General features: G+C 42.6%; 2 protein-coding genes across 2 annotated transcripts in view; both read left to right on the top strand.

Annotated features, from left to right (window-relative positions):
* LOC132572014 (collagen alpha-1(VII) chain-like) overlaps positions 1–6,032 on the top strand; it is a 119,216-nt gene extending 113,184 nt beyond the window's left edge. The window contains exons 52-60 of the mRNA XM_060238805.1: positions 945–1,004; positions 1,354–1,389; positions 2,787–2,867; positions 3,280–3,315; positions 3,412–3,456; positions 4,920–4,991; positions 5,078–5,122; positions 5,840–5,866; positions 5,976–6,032. Coding sequence (XP_060094788.1) covers positions 945–1,004; positions 1,354–1,389; positions 2,787–2,867; positions 3,280–3,315; positions 3,412–3,456; positions 4,920–4,991; positions 5,078–5,122; positions 5,840–5,866; positions 5,976–6,032 — 459 coding nt within the window. The remainder of the gene's footprint in view (positions 1–944; positions 1,005–1,353; positions 1,390–2,786; positions 2,868–3,279; positions 3,316–3,411; positions 3,457–4,919; positions 4,992–5,077; positions 5,123–5,839; positions 5,867–5,975) is intronic.
* Positions 6,033–6,224: 192 nt separating this feature from the next.
* LOC132572013 (collagen alpha-1(VII) chain-like) overlaps positions 6,225–17,217 on the top strand; it is a 96,703-nt gene continuing 85,710 nt past the window's right edge. The window contains exons 1-9 of the mRNA XM_060238804.1: positions 6,225–6,338; positions 7,493–7,528; positions 7,662–7,697; positions 9,590–9,670; positions 12,446–12,481; positions 12,913–12,984; positions 13,904–13,948; positions 14,160–14,195; positions 14,638–14,673. Of these exons, the coding sequence (XP_060094787.1) occupies positions 6,288–6,338; positions 7,493–7,528; positions 7,662–7,697; positions 9,590–9,670; positions 12,446–12,481; positions 12,913–12,984; positions 13,904–13,948; positions 14,160–14,195; positions 14,638–14,673 (429 nt within the window). The 5' untranslated portion in view covers positions 6,225–6,287. The remainder of the gene's footprint in view (positions 6,339–7,492; positions 7,529–7,661; positions 7,698–9,589; positions 9,671–12,445; positions 12,482–12,912; positions 12,985–13,903; positions 13,949–14,159; positions 14,196–14,637; positions 14,674–17,217) is intronic.

The raw sequence follows: 17,217 nt of genomic DNA, 5'->3' as shown, positions 1-17,217 counted from the left end.
TCAGTGCTTTTGAGGATAGGGAGAGAGGACAGCTTCTGTCCCCTTCACCCCCAAGATTTCCCCCCAACATTTGAGATAGAGTGTCTCTTCCCTCAGACTGGAGAAGAAAGGGCATGGAGGTGGATTAACAAGAACAAGGCAGAAGCTCAGATTGGAAAATAAAACGGCTTCCTTTTTGTTATCTTCTTTCCCTTCCTCCCACAGAAAACAAGGAATATAGAATGTTCTCCAGTAGATCACACAGGTCCTTCAGCTGTTCCTCTGAGAACTCAGCAAATTAATTTCTCAACTCCTCAGTGACAGCCATAGACAGGGAATGCAGAGGCATTCTATCTCACCTCCTCATTCTGCTTTAGCCATCTTTCCTGTCCTAGCTCCTTGGCCCACTATCTGTTCAACAGTACGTAGTGGAGCACCTTTCCCCATAGCAGCAGCAAGTACTACAACAGCTGCTATAATGCACTGCTCTGCCCATAGGGTTCATGGTGAGGAGCTGGTCTTGAAATCGTATGTAGACAAATTTGTCTATTCAAGGTTCCATAGCAAAGTGGGAATTTGTACCTGGCTCTGCCAGGTCCTTGTCCAGCACTCTAAACAGTACACTTTGCTGACCATCTTGAACAGATAGTATGTGATGTGGATGATGCGTGTGTCTGAGGTGCTGGAGTGCCACTGCCATTCTGTACAGACAGTACTGACCTTGATAAACCAGTCGTCAGTATAATGAGATTTTTACCAAATTCTACAGCAGAACTCTGCTGTTAGAGATTATTATATAATAACAATTGGGTCCTTTCAAAGAGTGACTGAATTTTGAATCATTGCAATATAAGTGAGACTACTCTCAAAGTAAAAATGTGACATCAGGGACTGTGTGTGCACAGAGGAATGCATCATATCTCGTAAAAGATGTTTATTTTGACTTGGTTTTGCCTTCCTTTAAGGGATCTCCTGGATTAAGTCTCCCTGGCATAGCTGGTCCAAAAGGAGAGCAAGGTGACAGAGTGAGTCGTATCCTCATTTTCTTTGTTTCTAGCTGTGTTTCCTGAGAGCTGTGTTGATTTCCTCTTTGCTCCAATGAGCAGGGATCTGTTAGTTTGTGCTCTTTGATGGGAGATGGGAAGCCTGACCTGGTAGTGATTGGTGCAGTAGCCTGACATGAGTACCGTGATTTGGCTCCCAACACCAGCAGATATGATGAGCAGATCTGAGGTTTATGGATCTTTGCATCAGTACTTTTTCCATTTCCCACTGCCCCCTTCCCCTCTCTTGTAGGAAGGTTCTAGGAGCTTTGCTTTCCCTGAACAACGCAGGACCATTTTAATCACCTGTCTCTTTCTTTCTCATAACCAGGGGATTGTTGGCTTCCCTGGCAAAATTGGACCAAAGGTAACTACTGTGGATTCATTGAAGAGAGCATAAGAATAGTGATAGGGTTCTTGAACTATCTGGGTGGGGTTTGCATTGGTATGTACATTTGGAATTTGAGCTAGTTTTTCTCTGCACAAATTTCTTGTAATTTAGTTTGCTCATCATGTGCTCCAGAATATGTTATTCTGGGTCAGGCAAGCTATGAGTTTGGGCCTCTCAAGTTAGAAAGATTCCGACTTCGAAGCCTTTTATTTGTCATTACATTTGTATTCTCCAGGGAGTTCAGGGCAATGTACATTAAAATTTCTTCATCATTGGAGATGGTATACTGAAGGTGGGTTACTCCTCGGTTCAGTAGGCAAGTTCATTTGAGCTAGTTATCTGATTGAGTGGGAAAAGATCCTCCTGGTTCTGATCTTGCTTGCTCTTCAGAGCATGGGCATCTTAGAGCTCTTGCTGTACAGGACTACACCTCCGGACAAAAGACATGAGTTGTTTTAGACATTCCCTTCTTTATGTAGCAAAGTGGGAGAGCACACTATCTCTCCCATTTTGTGGGGGAACTTTATGTGTGCAGCCTTTGTAATCCCAACCCAGTTGTGTACTCCAAGCCTTCTGGCATTATTGTGGCTAGCAAAAGGAAACTGACTATAGCTGCCAAGTAATGGAGGATTGATTAGAAATAACAGGTGTTTCTCTATTTTTCCCTCTCAAAACAGTCATGAAAAAGTGGTTTCACTGCTGAGAGTGGATATGAATACTAGTGTCTCCAGTTCAAGTCCAATACTCTGCCCACAACACCATTCTAGATATTTGATAGTGGACCTTGCATAACTATCTGTTTTATTTATTTAGAATATTTCTAAGCCACATTTTTACTTCAGAGGTACAAAGGGTGATATACAGTAAAATCAAGAGTATAACAAATAAAGGGCAAAACTGTAAAATAACACTTAAAAGTCACAAAGCAGTTACAAGTGAAAGAAGCCAGATGGAAACCAATAGCATCGAACATTAATAAGAGCAGAAGAAACATAGAGCAGCCCATAAAAACCTTGGGAGATTGGCCCTGGAAGCCGGTTTGGTGCCCAAGTACAAGTAATCTAGATATCTCATGAGCATTTCTGGGAAGGTAATTTTATCAGTAGGACATCACTATTGAAAAGTAACCATTCATGCTCTCAGACAACAGATAGAGAAAGGCTTCTGATGCAGATCCCCAAACTGGGCAGATTTGTATGGCAAGAAGTGGCACTTTAAGTATTACGGTCCCAAGTTGTTTAGGAATTTAACCACTTTGAGTCTGGTCTTCCGGGTGCATGTATGCGTATAATGATCTGTGGGTTTTGTCCTGATTGAATCTCTTGCTTTGTTGGGAGCAATATAATGCTCTTACCTTTGTTTCTCTTCCTTAGGGTGACCCTGGAGAGCCAGGTGAGAGAGGAGAGCCGGGGAGAGTGGGGGGCTCTGGACCCAGTGGTTTGCGAGGGAAAGAGGTAAGAGTGAGAAAGAGAGTATGGGCATGTTGGGCAAATGCAGTGTTGTTTGCTGCTGAATGTATGCCTGTAAATGGGCAAGCCATTTGAATATAGGAAATTATAGCCATTATAGGAACCACATTTATATGGTTTTCAAGGGTATCCTTGCATCAGAATGCTATGATAATATCAGCACATTACTTTAGACAATCAGATTCCTTTTCATGGGTTTATGTAGAAGGATATTATAATTATATGTAGACTCCTTTTGAGAATCTGACCTGTTGCATAAGATTCCACTTGATGTTTAAAGAGGAGATACATTTTGAGGTACTTTAACTTAAAACAGAAGACTGGCTATGGTTGAGTTTTGGTGGTAATGAGGCTAATGATTGATTTGCCACTGCATGCGGGTTTTTTTTGCTTCTAGGGTGAAAAGGGAGACAAAGGTGAAGAAGGGACCCCAGTAAGTGACAGCCTCTGTTTTACACTCTTGTTCATTCAGATGTTTGTGTTCTTTCTTTTAATCAACAGTTGCTCATTTCTCTTCTTCTTTCTCAAGGGTGAGCCAGGTCCACCTGGCAAACTTGGAGAAAGAGGTCTAAGGGTAAGTTCACCCAAAAAAAGTGAGAACAGGAACTCAGGACTGTTGTGGTAGATATCTGCAGGGATATCTGCAGAGCTCAGAGATAAGAAGAGTAGATACTTTCCTTGACTATGGTCTACTGAATAAAGACTTCGCTTCTACTGAACAATAGTTTTACTTATTTGGACCCCTTCCATTAAACCCGAATTTAGTGAGATGGTTAGTTTAAAGGTGAATTAAGATGCCCTCATGTAAAACCTTCTGCTGTTTGAAACAGTGCTTTGTATCTGCAGAATGCCTGGTGTGGAAATTTTCTTCTTTTATACCTCTTGCCTAGTTTTGGCATAATTTGTTAGTACTAATGTTCCCAGAGTGAGGGACCTATAATGTGACGATAATGATCATCCTTGTTTTGAGGCAATCCTGGACAATGTTGTTTTCCTTCCAGTAAAGACCATATACTCTCTATCTTCATTGAGTTAGGGCCCTCATCTTGCTAGAATGTCTGTTCATGTGCCCACTTCCATCCCAGTTTAGCCATTTCTTTAAGCCAGGGGTGGGAAACCTCCGTCCCGAGGGCCGAGGTCACTTGGTGTGGCCCTCAGGAATTGCTGGGCTGAACTGAGACATGTGGCAGCCTCTCTAGGGCCTGGCTGGCCAGCAGCCTCCCCAGAGCCAGGCAGGGATCACAGGGCTCAGATGTACTGTGCGGCAGCCTCCCTGGGGCCTGGCTGGCCGGTCAGAATTGCTGCAGAGCCTGGAAAAGTTACTGTCACAGTTCAGTTTGCACTTGATTATCCCAGATGGTATGGCCTAATATGCTAGTGAGTGTGTGACCTAATATGCTAATATTAGGGGATGTGGTCTAATATGCTACTGAGTTCTTGCTGGGCTTTTTCTTCAAAAAAGCCCTGGATCTATGCATTTGCCTAGGGCGGCGGGCTGTGTGTGTGTGTGTGTGCATGCCAGATTAGGCTCTCCCCACATGACTTCAAATAGAAAAACAATTATTTGCATTAATTTTGCCGGCCTGAATCGTTCTCCCATGGCGGAGCACTGTTTTTTAAGCTGATAATTTTTTATGGCCCGTGAATGATGTTATAAATATCCATATGGCCCTTGGCAGAAAAAAGGTTCCCCACCCCTGCTTTAAGCCATCACCTTAGCATTGTCATATGTAGGACTGGTAAAAAAGTAAAGGTAGTCCCCTGTGCAAGCATTGAGTTGTTACTCATGGGATGACATCACATCACAATGTTTTCTTGGCAGACTTTTTTATGGGGTGGCTTGCCATTGCTTTCCCCAGTCATCTACAGTTTACCCCCAGGCTGAGCCAACCTTGAGCCAGCTACCTGAACCCAGCTTCTGCCGGGATTGAACTCAGGTTGTGAGCAGAACTTGCATGGCAGTACTGCAGTTTACCACTTTGTGCTATGCGGCTTCCTGGTACCTTATAACAGTTTCTTTTTCTGTTTTTGCCATAGGGTCTGCCCGGAAACCGAGGACTCCCTGGTGAGAAGGGGGACATGGGGGGCCCTGGTGAAGATGGAAGAAATGTAAGATAATATTTCATTCCCCCTAACTCTGTTGCAGTACTAGCTACCAACCTTTGTCTTTACCATTTTGCTTTTTCCTCTGTCAGGGTAGCCCTGGAGCACCAGGCAAAAAGGGTGACCGAGGGGATCCTGTAAGTAGCCATATCATTTTCCCAGTTTGTTTAAAAAAACTTTTTTTCCTTCTGAGGGCAGTTTCCAGATAGTCTAAAGCATGCCATGTTAGATTTTACCTCAAAGACGTAGATAATACTGAAGTTTTAGATCAGAATGCAAAGTTGAAAGTAAGCCCTGAATTTTAATGCAGAAGGCTGTTTCCCAACCATACCCTTCATTGCATGGCAGATGTGAGAAGGGATACTCAAAACCTCTCAGTAGAGCCCTTGTAGGGGCTGACTTTAATCATGGCACTTCTCATCCAATCTGTTTCTTTGTGTATGTATTACAATGCAGGGCTGCCTTTGTCTCAAGCTCTTCTCCTATGCATGCTCTTACTGTTCAGCTTATTTTAGTGCTCTCCATTGTATTCATTTTCCAAGGACTCTTGGCAATGCAGATAGAACTATTGTCCCACTTCTCTAAATTTTACTGGTGGGGTTATGTCAACCAGTAGAGTGTTAAGTATTCTTTGTGCTGATTCTCAATTTGACATCTTGCCTCTAGGAAAGGTGAATCTCCAGAAACCCTAAATGCCTGGTAGAAGTGTTTGAATGTCATGTTTGTATTGTGTGTATTGCCTTCTGTTAGCAAGTGTACAGTGTTTCTCTTTGGTCTTGTATGAGATAGATCCAAGACAGTATTAAATCACTTGTTGCTTAATCTTTGCCTCGTATCCTTTTTCCTCCCTGCAGGGGCTGCCTGGACCACCAGGCCAGTCAGTAAGTTCTTTATTGTACTCTGTGGTCCTGGTACTGTTTTTATTACGGGTGGGTACAATTCTACAAGAGGTTGACTTGCTGTTTCTGCCCCCCCCCCCTTCCTCTACAGGTCAGTGAGGGAGCTGGAATACTGGGACAGAAAGGCGACAAGGTAATCGTGCTGTAGGATCCCTGCATCTACCCAGTAAGGCCTCTTGGAATACTGGAATCCCTGAACCAGAAGTATTTTTGTGAGCATGGGAAGGCACAGCAGTGTTCTATGCAACGTAATGGTGGATGATAAATCATCCACTCAGCAGATACTTCAGAAGTAGTTTGTGATAGGTGTTAGTTCATGAGAAGCTGGCAATGGCCTATTTTCTAACTAGTCACTTAACTGTTTCCCTCCTAGGGAGAACCAGGAGACCCTGGAGAAGATGGGATGAAAGGTGTGAAAGGAGAAACTGGGTTACCTGGCCAGCCTGGAGAACGGGTGGGTATCATTTTGTTGGATAATAGGACAAGAAAGGGATTCAGAGCTATACCAAAGGAAGTCTAGAGCAGGTATGTCCAACAGGTAGATCGCAGAGGGGTCAGAAGTAGATCACCAGCCCCACTTGGTCTCATGGTTTGCTGGAGAGGTGTTTGGGGGTTTTTTTATGATTGTTTGATGTCCTACCGGAGTCCTATCGGTCAGGAAATATTCAGCTCTTTCCATTCTTTTGTGACAAAGTGTAATCTTCCATTGCATAAACTTGTTTCCATCACTACTGATGGAGCAAGAGCAATGACAGGTGAGGTTAACGGTTTCATAGGCCTCTGTAGACAGCATGACGACTTTCCAGATTCCCTTTCTTGGACATATATGGACATATGAAGCTATAACAATAAAAATTTAAGAAAAACTGTTTGCTGTTCTTTCTGGGTCTTCATCTCATTGTTTTGTTTTTGCTTATTTTGCTTACTAGTAAATGACAGAAGGTGCATTGTAAATGCGGGGGGCGGGGGGAACAGTAGAACCAACTTTGGTGGGTTAAAATCTAATTCAAAACTAATTTGAAACTTAATTTTCATGGTGGTAGATCACCAGTACTTTTGTCCGGAAAAAATAGATCATGACCTGTTCGAAGTTGGACATGCCTGGTCTAGAGAACTGTAAAGTAGGATAACTGTAAAGTAGGTTGACAGCAGATTAGAGCAAGTTGACTGTAATGGACAGGTGTTTGAAATTTTAATCTTTATTTAATGTTAAGTTTTTATGTATAGTTTTCTCTATAACCTTGAGTAACCTATGAATAGAAAGGAGTCAACAAAAAGAATAACCAATAATCATACTGATGTCTTGCAGTTGAACATGCATAGCAATAGCAGACACTTTCAGGGGAAGATGGCTTGCTAGAGAACAGTAAATGTGGAAGGGAATATGTAAGCAGTGTTTTATCATGCTGTAAAGATGGGGATGGATAGAGGAATTCTAGAATGGAAAGAGCATTCATGAGAAAAGTGTCTGTCTTTTGATTACAAAGCTTAACACAAAACTGAGATCAGATAGTCTAAACATGGGATAAGAAAGTCAACTTGGGAAATGGGGATCAACTGCTTCCTTCTTGTATTCTTATGGGAAAGACCTCTTTCTTCTTGTTGTAGGGAATTGAAGGCCCCAGAGGTCCCCCTGGAGTTCGTGTAAGTCTTTATCATTTCTGCCTTGGAAAGGAGCAAAATCCCCTAGTTCACCTGCGATTCCTTGACAATTTTGTTCCAAGTCCTACATATGCATTTGTAAATCAGTTATCTTCTCATCTATTCAACTTCTCAGGGTGACCCTGGAGACCGAGGCCCTGTAGGAGAAAAGGTAAGAAATCTCTACGCAGATGTATGCTTGTGTAATGCTTTTCTTCATGTAAGTGCAAAATCTGTGGCAGGATTTGACATCCTATGGAACTTTTGCTTTATACTGAAGCAAACTTCTACTTTATGAGATCACAGAATACTAAACAAATGAAGGGGAGGGCACAGAACACTGGGATAGAAGAAAGCAGATAAAGTCAGTTGGTGACAGTTGAAGAAGAAGGAGCTGAAGAGAGTGGAGGGGAATGAGAAGATAGAGAGAAAGAGAAAAGACAGCGTAGAGGACATGAGGAAGCAGAGGAAGAGTGGTTATGGAACAATTAAACTGCTAAACCAAAAGAAACTTCCTTTGTCAGGGGCTACTATTCATAGTTTAAAGAAAAATTAAAGGTAAAGGTAATTCACTGCGCTGCAAGCACCAGTCATTTCTGATTATGGGGTGACATTGCTTTCACAATGTTTTCATGGCAGACTTTTTATGGGGTGGTTTGCCATTGCCTTCACCAGTCATCTACACTTTACCCCCAGCAAGCTGGGTACTCATTTTTCCAACCTTGGAAGGCTGAGTCAACCATGAGCCAGCTACCTGAACCCAGCTTCATCAAGATTGAGCTCAGGTTGTGAGCAGAGCTTGGACTGCAGTACCACTCTGTGCCACAAATAGCTAAATGATTGATTTCCAGTCTTCCTCTCTTTATCTGTCATCAAGAACTGTCATTGAGTCTGTATCCATGCATCTGCAGATATCTTTCACTTCTTGAAAAAAACATATTTCCAAGAAGTGAAAGATATCTGCATTTAGAATTGCAGTTATATCTAATAAAATATCAGTTATTTTAAAATTATATTCTAGCAGCATGATTATAGTGGTGTGAGAGTTGTTACAGGACTTGTGACAGTCTGTTGAAATATCTTCAGTGGTGCTTAATTCAGAAAAGGGGCTCTGGGCTTAGTGCGCCACCTGAAATTCAGTGTCTGTTGCTGTTAAAATGGGAAGTGTAGGGTAATGCGGATTTGCTAGTCTACTACTTCTATAAGTGCAAGCTCTTTGTTTAAGTGTTGTTAAGGGTTTAACTGTGACCACTAATCTAGCTGCTTCAAAGATAAAAGTGTTACACAAGGATTCCCATCAACAGTTCTCTTTGGTAGGTTTAGACAGATAACTCTCCAAAATAGATTATGTCCATGTGAATTAGGAGTCCTTGATTCTGTATCCCATATTATTTTAGAATGTCCTTTCCTGGCCTCACAACGTAGACAATTTTAGCTGAATATCTCCAACACAATGTATTTACTAAAGGAAAACTCTAACCTACTTTTCAGAAGATGTTAATCTCCACATTGCTACATGTGTTGCAGATTTCTTAGTAGAAGCCTATAAAATTAAATCTAGGCATACTACTGTGTTTTCATTACTGGGTGTCTAATCTTGATTAGTATTATTGGCTGCTATTTTAATTGATTGTTTTATTGTTCTTACTATACTTCAGGCCTTTGTACCTACTTTTGATTGTGAATCATTATTACTTTTCTGCCAATAAAGGTTCAAACTGAAAAAAAAAACCTGATTCAGGAAAGTCAGTGAAAATAAGGAAAAAACTCATAATGAATCAGTGAGATCTATGAAACCATGAGATTCCTTACACTTCCATTCTTTATCATTACATGATATGGAAAAGCCCAGAAGGCTCAAGATGTCTGTTTGAGTTCTTCTGGTCCAGAAATGTATCAGTTACTTGTTTTAGCCCTGATGGGGACTATGGAACTGTCAGATGAAGTATAGGGCTTAGGGTCATTATAGTGGGTTTTGGAATTTACACTGCACTGTTCAACTCCCAAGTGCTCACATCAAATGTAGAGCTCAAATGATTCACATGTCTTTCAATTCTTTTTTAGGGTGATCGAGGCCCTCCAGGACTGGATGGTCGGAATGGGGTAGATGGAAAACCTGGGCAAACTGGGCCTGCAGGACAAAGGGTAAGTGTAAGGCTTTGTGAAAAGACCAGTAAACAGGTAAATGGTAAGCAGCTGCAGTTAAATCATGATGTCACTGCTTTAGAATGCAGAAAGAACTGTTCTGGAGAGCTGTTGCCAAGACATCACACAGTGATTTGAGTACTTATTTCCTTATTTATTAATGTCCATAAAGGTGGTGGTTGCTGTTATGGTCTCAAAGAATAATAATAATAAAAAAATACAAAATAGGATAGTGCAGGGGTGACTCAGCTTGCTTAACATGTGCCACATAGAATAAACGTCAGACATTTGAGAGCTGTAAGACATGAATGTAGGATGTTTGAGAGCAGGAAGGAAGGAAGATTGAGGAGGAAGAGGTGGAAAGAAAGCAACTTTAAATGCATTCTCTAGCTGTCTTGGAGAAGTGATTTAAAGAGACAAATGCCTTCTTCTCCAAGCTGGCTGACAAGGTGATGGGGCTTTGAGAGCCACACAATATGTGTGAAAGCCACCTGTGGCTCCTGAGCTGCAATTTGGCCACCCCTGTGATAGTGTTTTTAAGAGCAATTTATGCTGGTGCTCATAAGTACATTCAATTCATATGCATTGATTAAAGTTGCATACCCATATATATTGATAAAAGAAAAAAAACATTAGTACCAATGATGGAAATGGGCGGAGCAAAACTAAAGCAACATAATATGTGCCCTACTGGATCACATGTTTAGCCCAGCATCCTGTCTCATACAGCAGGCAGTCACTGTATTGACCAAACTCCACTATATTGGAAATGGCATGGTGACAGACCCCATATCTGGTGGGACTCTTCTCCCCAGACCATGGAGTCATTCTACCCAGCACGCAGACAAGCAGGCCAGCTGCCTGAGAGTTGGCTCCCAACAGCCTGGAGTAGAATGAGGGGCACTCAAGGATGCCATCCCCTGGTAGCACCCATCAGCTGTCAGAAGTCCAACAATGGGAAGAGGTATCAGGCTGTCTGTCTGGAGAAGTAGGAATACATGCCTGAGGGGTCTGGTGGCTGGTGGCAGGAAGAACTTGCCCATCAGGCAGTGCTAGATAACTGGGCATTCTGGATAATCAAGTGCTGGATAAAAAGCTTTTCCTATAATTCTGTCTTTAGTAACATATCTGCTAATTTACCCAGAACAGATGTTTAACTAAGTGGAAGCAAAAGAGAGCATAGTTGTTCCATGATGTTCTCTGAACCTTGCAGATTTTCATACTTCTACACAAGGCTCTTAGTTTTAATTGGACCAACATTTGACCTAGTTCTGTTACCTCTAACATAGTTCATTGTGTGTCCTTACATAGTCCTAAGGAATTTTTCTGTCTTGATCACATATGTTTAGGGGTGGGCACAAACCAGGAAAACGTAGTTTGGTTTGTGATGTGCCCATTTGCAAACCATGGACCATAGTGAATTTTTAGCTGCCTCATGAACTGGTTCGATGTGTGAGGTAGTAGAATGCCCCCCCCCAGTATGCTAGAGACCCCAAACTCACAGAGGAGCTCCAACTGACTCTCCTCTACCTGCCCCCCATGTTTGGTGAGGATTGGATTTACCAGGACTGAGTTACAGCTGCCCAAAGAAGATGCCCCAAGGAAAGTGCTTTCTGGGGAAATTACTGTCATTTCTCCAGAAAGCATTTTCCTGGGAGCATCTTCTTTGAGGGGCCATAACTTGGACCCTGTAAATCCAATCCAATCATCAACCTTGGAGGGTAGATAGAGGAGTGTCAGCTGGAGATCCTCTGTGAGTTTGGTGTCTCTAGCTTTTGCAGGATCCATTATATATACTCTTGAACCTGTGGCTGTCAAAATGACTGAGGTTGAAGATTGTATAGAAAAGATTCTGTGCAAGCTAGAGACATCAGAGTCATTGAGAACCTTCACCGGATGCTCCTCTACATGCCTTCCAAGTTGTTAAACATTTTGATTGACTGGAGACAATCTGTCTGGAAATGTCTCCCCTCACAAATTGGCAGGAACCTCCATAAACAGCTTGAAAGTTTGTGAGAAGTTTGGGCCTAGTGGTAACATGCTGTGAACGTGACTTTGGAAAGCATGATCTTTCCGTCAAAATCCGTCATGATCTTTAGTTCATGAGCCAGTTTGTGCCCATCCCTACATATGTTGGGCCATTATAAAACTTGATTCAACTTCTGTGGTAAGAAAGGAGCTTTGTTTCTGTGGCATCACAGTCAGTGTTGTGTGTCTTGTAGATGCAGAATTTGGAAGGGAGGGTTTCAACCAGAATTAGTTACACCAGATAAAGGTCAATGATATGGGATAATTCTTGCCTGTAAGCTTCTGTAGGTGTCTTAAGATTCTAGGTAGAAAAGGCTGAGATGGCAGCATTTCACTCATACTGGATCCTGAGCCCACTGGGTTCTACAACTATCCCATTGCCATTGGGGTTCACCTGTCCATCATTGTTCTCTGATACCACAAGTATGTAGACCAAATGCACCAAGGTACTACAAAGTTTATTTAACTTGTTGATGAAATAGTAGTGTTGTTCTTTGTAAACTGTTGACTGCAGTGACCTTGTTATTAGGTAACTAGAGCTGCACAAGTCTGGTCCATTTGTCTCAAGTTCCCAGTTATTATCCATCTGCATAATATTCTGCTGAGAAATACAGAGTTTCTTATTACGTTGCCGTGAAATTAGGGGATATCACCTCATAGAAACTTTATTAATATAATGTAGACAAGCAGCATAGAGCTTTGCCCTTATTCTTAATCATATCTGCAGTTTATTTCTTTTTGTTCTAGGGTGACCCAGGAAAACAGGGTGACCCAGGCAGAGATGTAAGTATGAGCACATGAGTATGGGGCTCAGACACTGATGGTCCTTCCTACACCCCTGTTTTTGTAGTGGGATATTGCTTGAAAGCTGACACCTCAGTGTAAAATATTGATAATTTCCCCCCTGCTTTTCCTTCTTAACCTCCTGGACAGCCCTTGTTCATTTTTCTGGCCTGTGCTTCTTGAGACTTGCACTGAATGCAAAAATCCTTTACGTCTTCGGTTGGCCTTTGAACCCCCTAAATATGATGATGGTCCATGTTGCCTCTGGCTCTCTGCTTTACATGGAATTGAGCTGTCCATCTGACTTGCCTGTTCTGAAGAATGTTTTCTTTTCTGTGTCAATAGACTCTACCATATTCTAAGAAGAGATGGGATAGTTCTTTACTCTGCTGTCCAAGCTGGGGTCTTCACTTTTGTTTATTTGTTTGCAGGGACTGTCTGGCCTGCGTGGTGAACAGGGTCCTCCTGGAGCAATGGGCTTGCCAGGGCCTCCAGGGTTGCCTGTGAGTATTGTGGCTGTTTGGTATCCACTATCAATATCGTACTATGGGGATGATTTCTGATCACACATGAACACTTATTCCTCTAAAACGATTTTCATTGATTTTTGTTCCGCTCCCCTCTCTAAATGCCCATTTTGCATGAAGCAGTAAGTTTATAGGTGGATCTGCTCTTTGTAAAGAGAGCTGATAACTGGTGCATTTAAGGTTGGAGCTGCTTTGTTGCTAGCTTTCCAGAGAGGAAAGAGGTGGAAAAGGGTGTCACAAGGTGTATTCTTCCTCTGAAAGCAAGAAGGTTGTGATGTGCAAAACCCTAGTTCTGACATCACCATGGGCCTCATGAAGACCTCTGCATTGTGAAACATGATCACATGTTGACAGAGAACCAATGAAAAAGTAAAGGGCACTGTGCTGGAAGATTGCCCTGAGTACATCTGTGCTCAGCAGGCTCACATCTGCATATTAAAGTCATGGCACTAAAATGTACAGGTAAGGATTTTGCAAGGCTCTAGATATTTGGGCTCACAGCTGCTTTAATACTTTTTAGATAATTGTTGTTTTCTTCTCCTTCAAAAACCAAAACCTTTGTTTTTTAACCTGAGGATGAAAGTCAGGGTCAGAATGAACATTTGGCTAGAGTAACCTGAATTCAGATTCTAGTTTAGGAATTCATGAGGTGATTTTAAGGAATTCATTGTCTCAGTTCCTAGGTAGTGGAATGCAAAGTCACTCATCTGATTTAGTGAGAACCACTTCCTACGAATTGCCCTGCCATATATTGTGTGGGGACTACTCTAGCATTCGGGTGTTGCTTCATCTGCTGCTCCAAATTCTAGTTGAATTGTTTTCTAATGGTTATGATGATGTAGTTGCTCTGTGTAGTTTAGGAAAAACTAGCTAACAGCTTGTATTTCATTCTCAGGGTAAGCCTGGTGAAGATGGAAAACCTGGGATGAATGGGAAGAATGTAAGTAGTGAATCTGACTCCTCCTGCACACTGGAGAAGTGGGACTTGGGCCTTGAGAAGCAAGGGACTGCACTAGAGAAGGAAGTGGTGGCAATTAAAACATTCCAGATTTTCATTAGATCTCATAGCAAATGAACAAATTAGAGATTAGAGCACATGCCTGTAAGTAGGTCTTAGAATGCTAATATGATTGTGCTGTTTTATTCTTCAGGGCGAAGATGGGACACCAGGAGAAGATGGCAGGAAGGTAAATGTCCTGTATACTCCTCCACTGTGTTAGCTAGACTTCATCTCTTGACCAGTGTTCTTGTAGCCTGGCAGGTGGGAGGGGTGGCCTCATCATGATGCCTGATGTTGTAGTTGCTTCAGGCAGAGGGCTGATGATTTTCTTGCATTTAATGTCATCTTTTGGGTGTCATCTTAAAAGGAACACTCTGTGGATATCATTTTGACATTTTTTTGTCAGTGATGAAATGTCCAGAAGTGGCTTTAACAGAAAATTTAGCAGACTGGATGCCTGCTTAGTAACTTCCCTGCTTTTGATCAGACTGCCCTTTGGGATATCAGTGTAGCTTGCAGCAGTGCATGGAAGGGAAAGGGAACAAGGGAAGGCGAATGGAGCAAGAATAGCTCAGTTTTGTCCATTATACACTGATGTACTTTTAATATTTCTTCCCCATTTCAATCAGGGGGATAAAGGTGAAGGTGGAGAGCCTGGCAAAGATGTAAGTACTGCTGCCCTAAAATACCTAAATTTAACTCACTTTTAGGCTGCTACCCTCCTCTCACAGATACAGAAAACACACTCCTTCTCCCTAGTCTCCATAGAGACCTTATCTTGGCACATGAGAAGGATGGGATGATGTGCATGTTTAACATACAGCAACAAGGCTGCTTTTCTCTATCAGAGCCAGATTTCTTGTGTCATAGGATTATTAGAAACCAAAGATTTCTGAGCAAAGAGCCAGTAGGGTATCATTTGCAAGTCTTGTTACCAAGCCTTCTGATGTTCTTGCTTATTTCTCCTTTCTTTTCTTATCTAAAATAGATCCAAGGTGATAACATAACCTTGTCCTGTCATATAAATAAGTCTATGGTTCCCTGCATGCTTATGTGGGTATATGACAAATGGAACTCAGTGAAATTGGTTTCTGAATTACCATGCATAGGAATGAGTTGCATATCTTTCTGGGATTTTAGCTGGTACGGCTGTTCTCTGTGGAAATGGCAATGCAGCTCAAGCTATTCAATAGGTGCTGATGCCACTTGGTCCACTATGTTACACACAGCACTTCAAATCACAGTGGTTTTATTAACTGAGGGAAAAATCAACAATGCCCTAAATGAACTGTGAGGAAACTAGCTTGGAAACCCCATTCCCAGGGTTCCAGGAATGTGGAGGGTTTCCGCTCAGTGGTGTGGCACCTTTCCTTCCCCACAATCCCGGAGGGTTTGTCTAGCTTTGTTCTGGGTATTAACTACTGCCACCAACTAATCTTGAAGACTGGTGCTATAGAAGGATTATTACTTCTAGCCCTCTTTGCCATTTAAATGCTCCATGTATTTGCAGTATCTCCCATTGTTTTAGCTAATGCAGGGCCCTTTCCCCTTTATTGCTGGTTGTAAAGTGTGGTTGAATCAGACAAAGAGGTGTATGGGCACAGAGATTAGGCTTCAAGCATTCAAATTACAAGAAAAATAAAAAGCATCTATACAAGCCTCAGTCTGAGCAAGCTTATAGAAAAAGATGAAAACGCACAGTCATCATTATGGCTTCTGTGCAGTCCCACATGGGGACTGCATGATGGCAGGCCAGCCATAGAGAAGAGCTTCCAAGCTTTTCTGAAGAAGTTTCTAGGCTCTGGAGAGCACGCCCTCCCCTCTGTTTGTATAGGTCCCTTTTCCTGCCCAAAAGGTCACATGGCAGAGGTGGGGCAAGCACTCCTTCCCTTAGTTCTGTTCTTGCCTCTGTGAGGAGAGGATGTGCTTCTAAGCTGCTGCTTCATGCGACCTCAGGAATAAAACAACGAGGTTTTCCCACACAGAACAGTGAAGGGTTTCACCCACTAATTGGTAGGATGACTCTATTTAAGAAGTGTGGGGAGTACAGAGCAAAAATGGCCAAAAATGATAATTCCTCATGCTTCCTGTTTCTGGGAGAGGGCTACAATACAGTCATGTGCCCAACTTGTAGACACCTTACTCCTAAAGCACACAAGGGGAAAGTGGCAAGACTTAAAGCCATGCTTTGGGGGAAAGCTCTGGACAACCCAGACTCCTGTGGGGAAAAACAGGCCCAAACAGATAAAGGTGAAAGGGCCCATTAGGTGGCTTCAGTATCAACACCCTTCTTCTTGGAGCTGCAATCTCATGTCTCTGCTCCAAGACTGGCATTGGAACAGCTTCTGGAGAAGGCTAAAGACAGAGCCAAAACACTCACTCGGCAGTCTAGCCTGATCACCGTTGCATCAGCCTAATTCAAGCTCCTGTTGGAATCAGCCATCTCCACAGAATTGTAGCTTGCCTGCTTGAGGTCATCATAGAATCATAGAGCTGGAAGGGACCTCCAGGGTCATTTAGTCCAGCCCCCTGCACAATGCAGGAAACTCACAAACACCTCCCCCTAAATTCACAGGATCTTCATCGCTGTCAGATGACCATCTAGCCTATGTGTAAAAACCTTCAAAGAAGGAGAGCCCACCACCTCCCGAGTAAGGCTGTTCCACTGAGGAACCGCTCTAACAGTCAGGAAGTTCTTCCTAATGTTGAGACGGAAATTCTTTTGATTTAATTTCAACCCACTGGTTCTGGTCCTACCTTCTGGGGCCACAGAAAACAATTCCATACCATCCTCTATATGACAGTACTTGAAGATAGTGATCATATCACCTCTCAGCCGCCTCCTCTCCAGGCTGAACATCCCCAGCTCCTTCAACCTTTCCTCATAGGACTTGGTCTTCAGACACCTCACCATCTCCGTTGCCCTCCTCTCGACCCGTTCCAGCTTGTCTATATCCTTCTTAAAATGTGGTGCCCAAAACTGAACACGATACTCCAGGTGAGGTCTTACCAAAGCAGAGTACAGTGATACTATCACATCATGTGATCTGGACATCAGTCCTCCATGCCCCAACCCTGACAATTGGTTTCTCATCGGGGCTGAGCATCAATACTGATGATCTTCAGTTTGCCATTGGGACTTGATGTCAACTCATTTTTGTGTCCAAAGATGCCCTAGTCATTGAGAAGGCTATCAAAGTCCCAAGATT

Source organism: Heteronotia binoei, chromosome 5 (assembly GCF_032191835.1).
Source record: "Heteronotia binoei isolate CCM8104 ecotype False Entrance Well chromosome 5, APGP_CSIRO_Hbin_v1, whole genome shotgun sequence".
Taxonomy (NCBI): Eukaryota; Metazoa; Chordata; class Lepidosauria; order Squamata; family Gekkonidae; genus Heteronotia; species Heteronotia binoei.
Note: the sequence above shows the minus strand (reverse complement) of the source record. Positions and strands in the feature narration are given on the sequence as shown.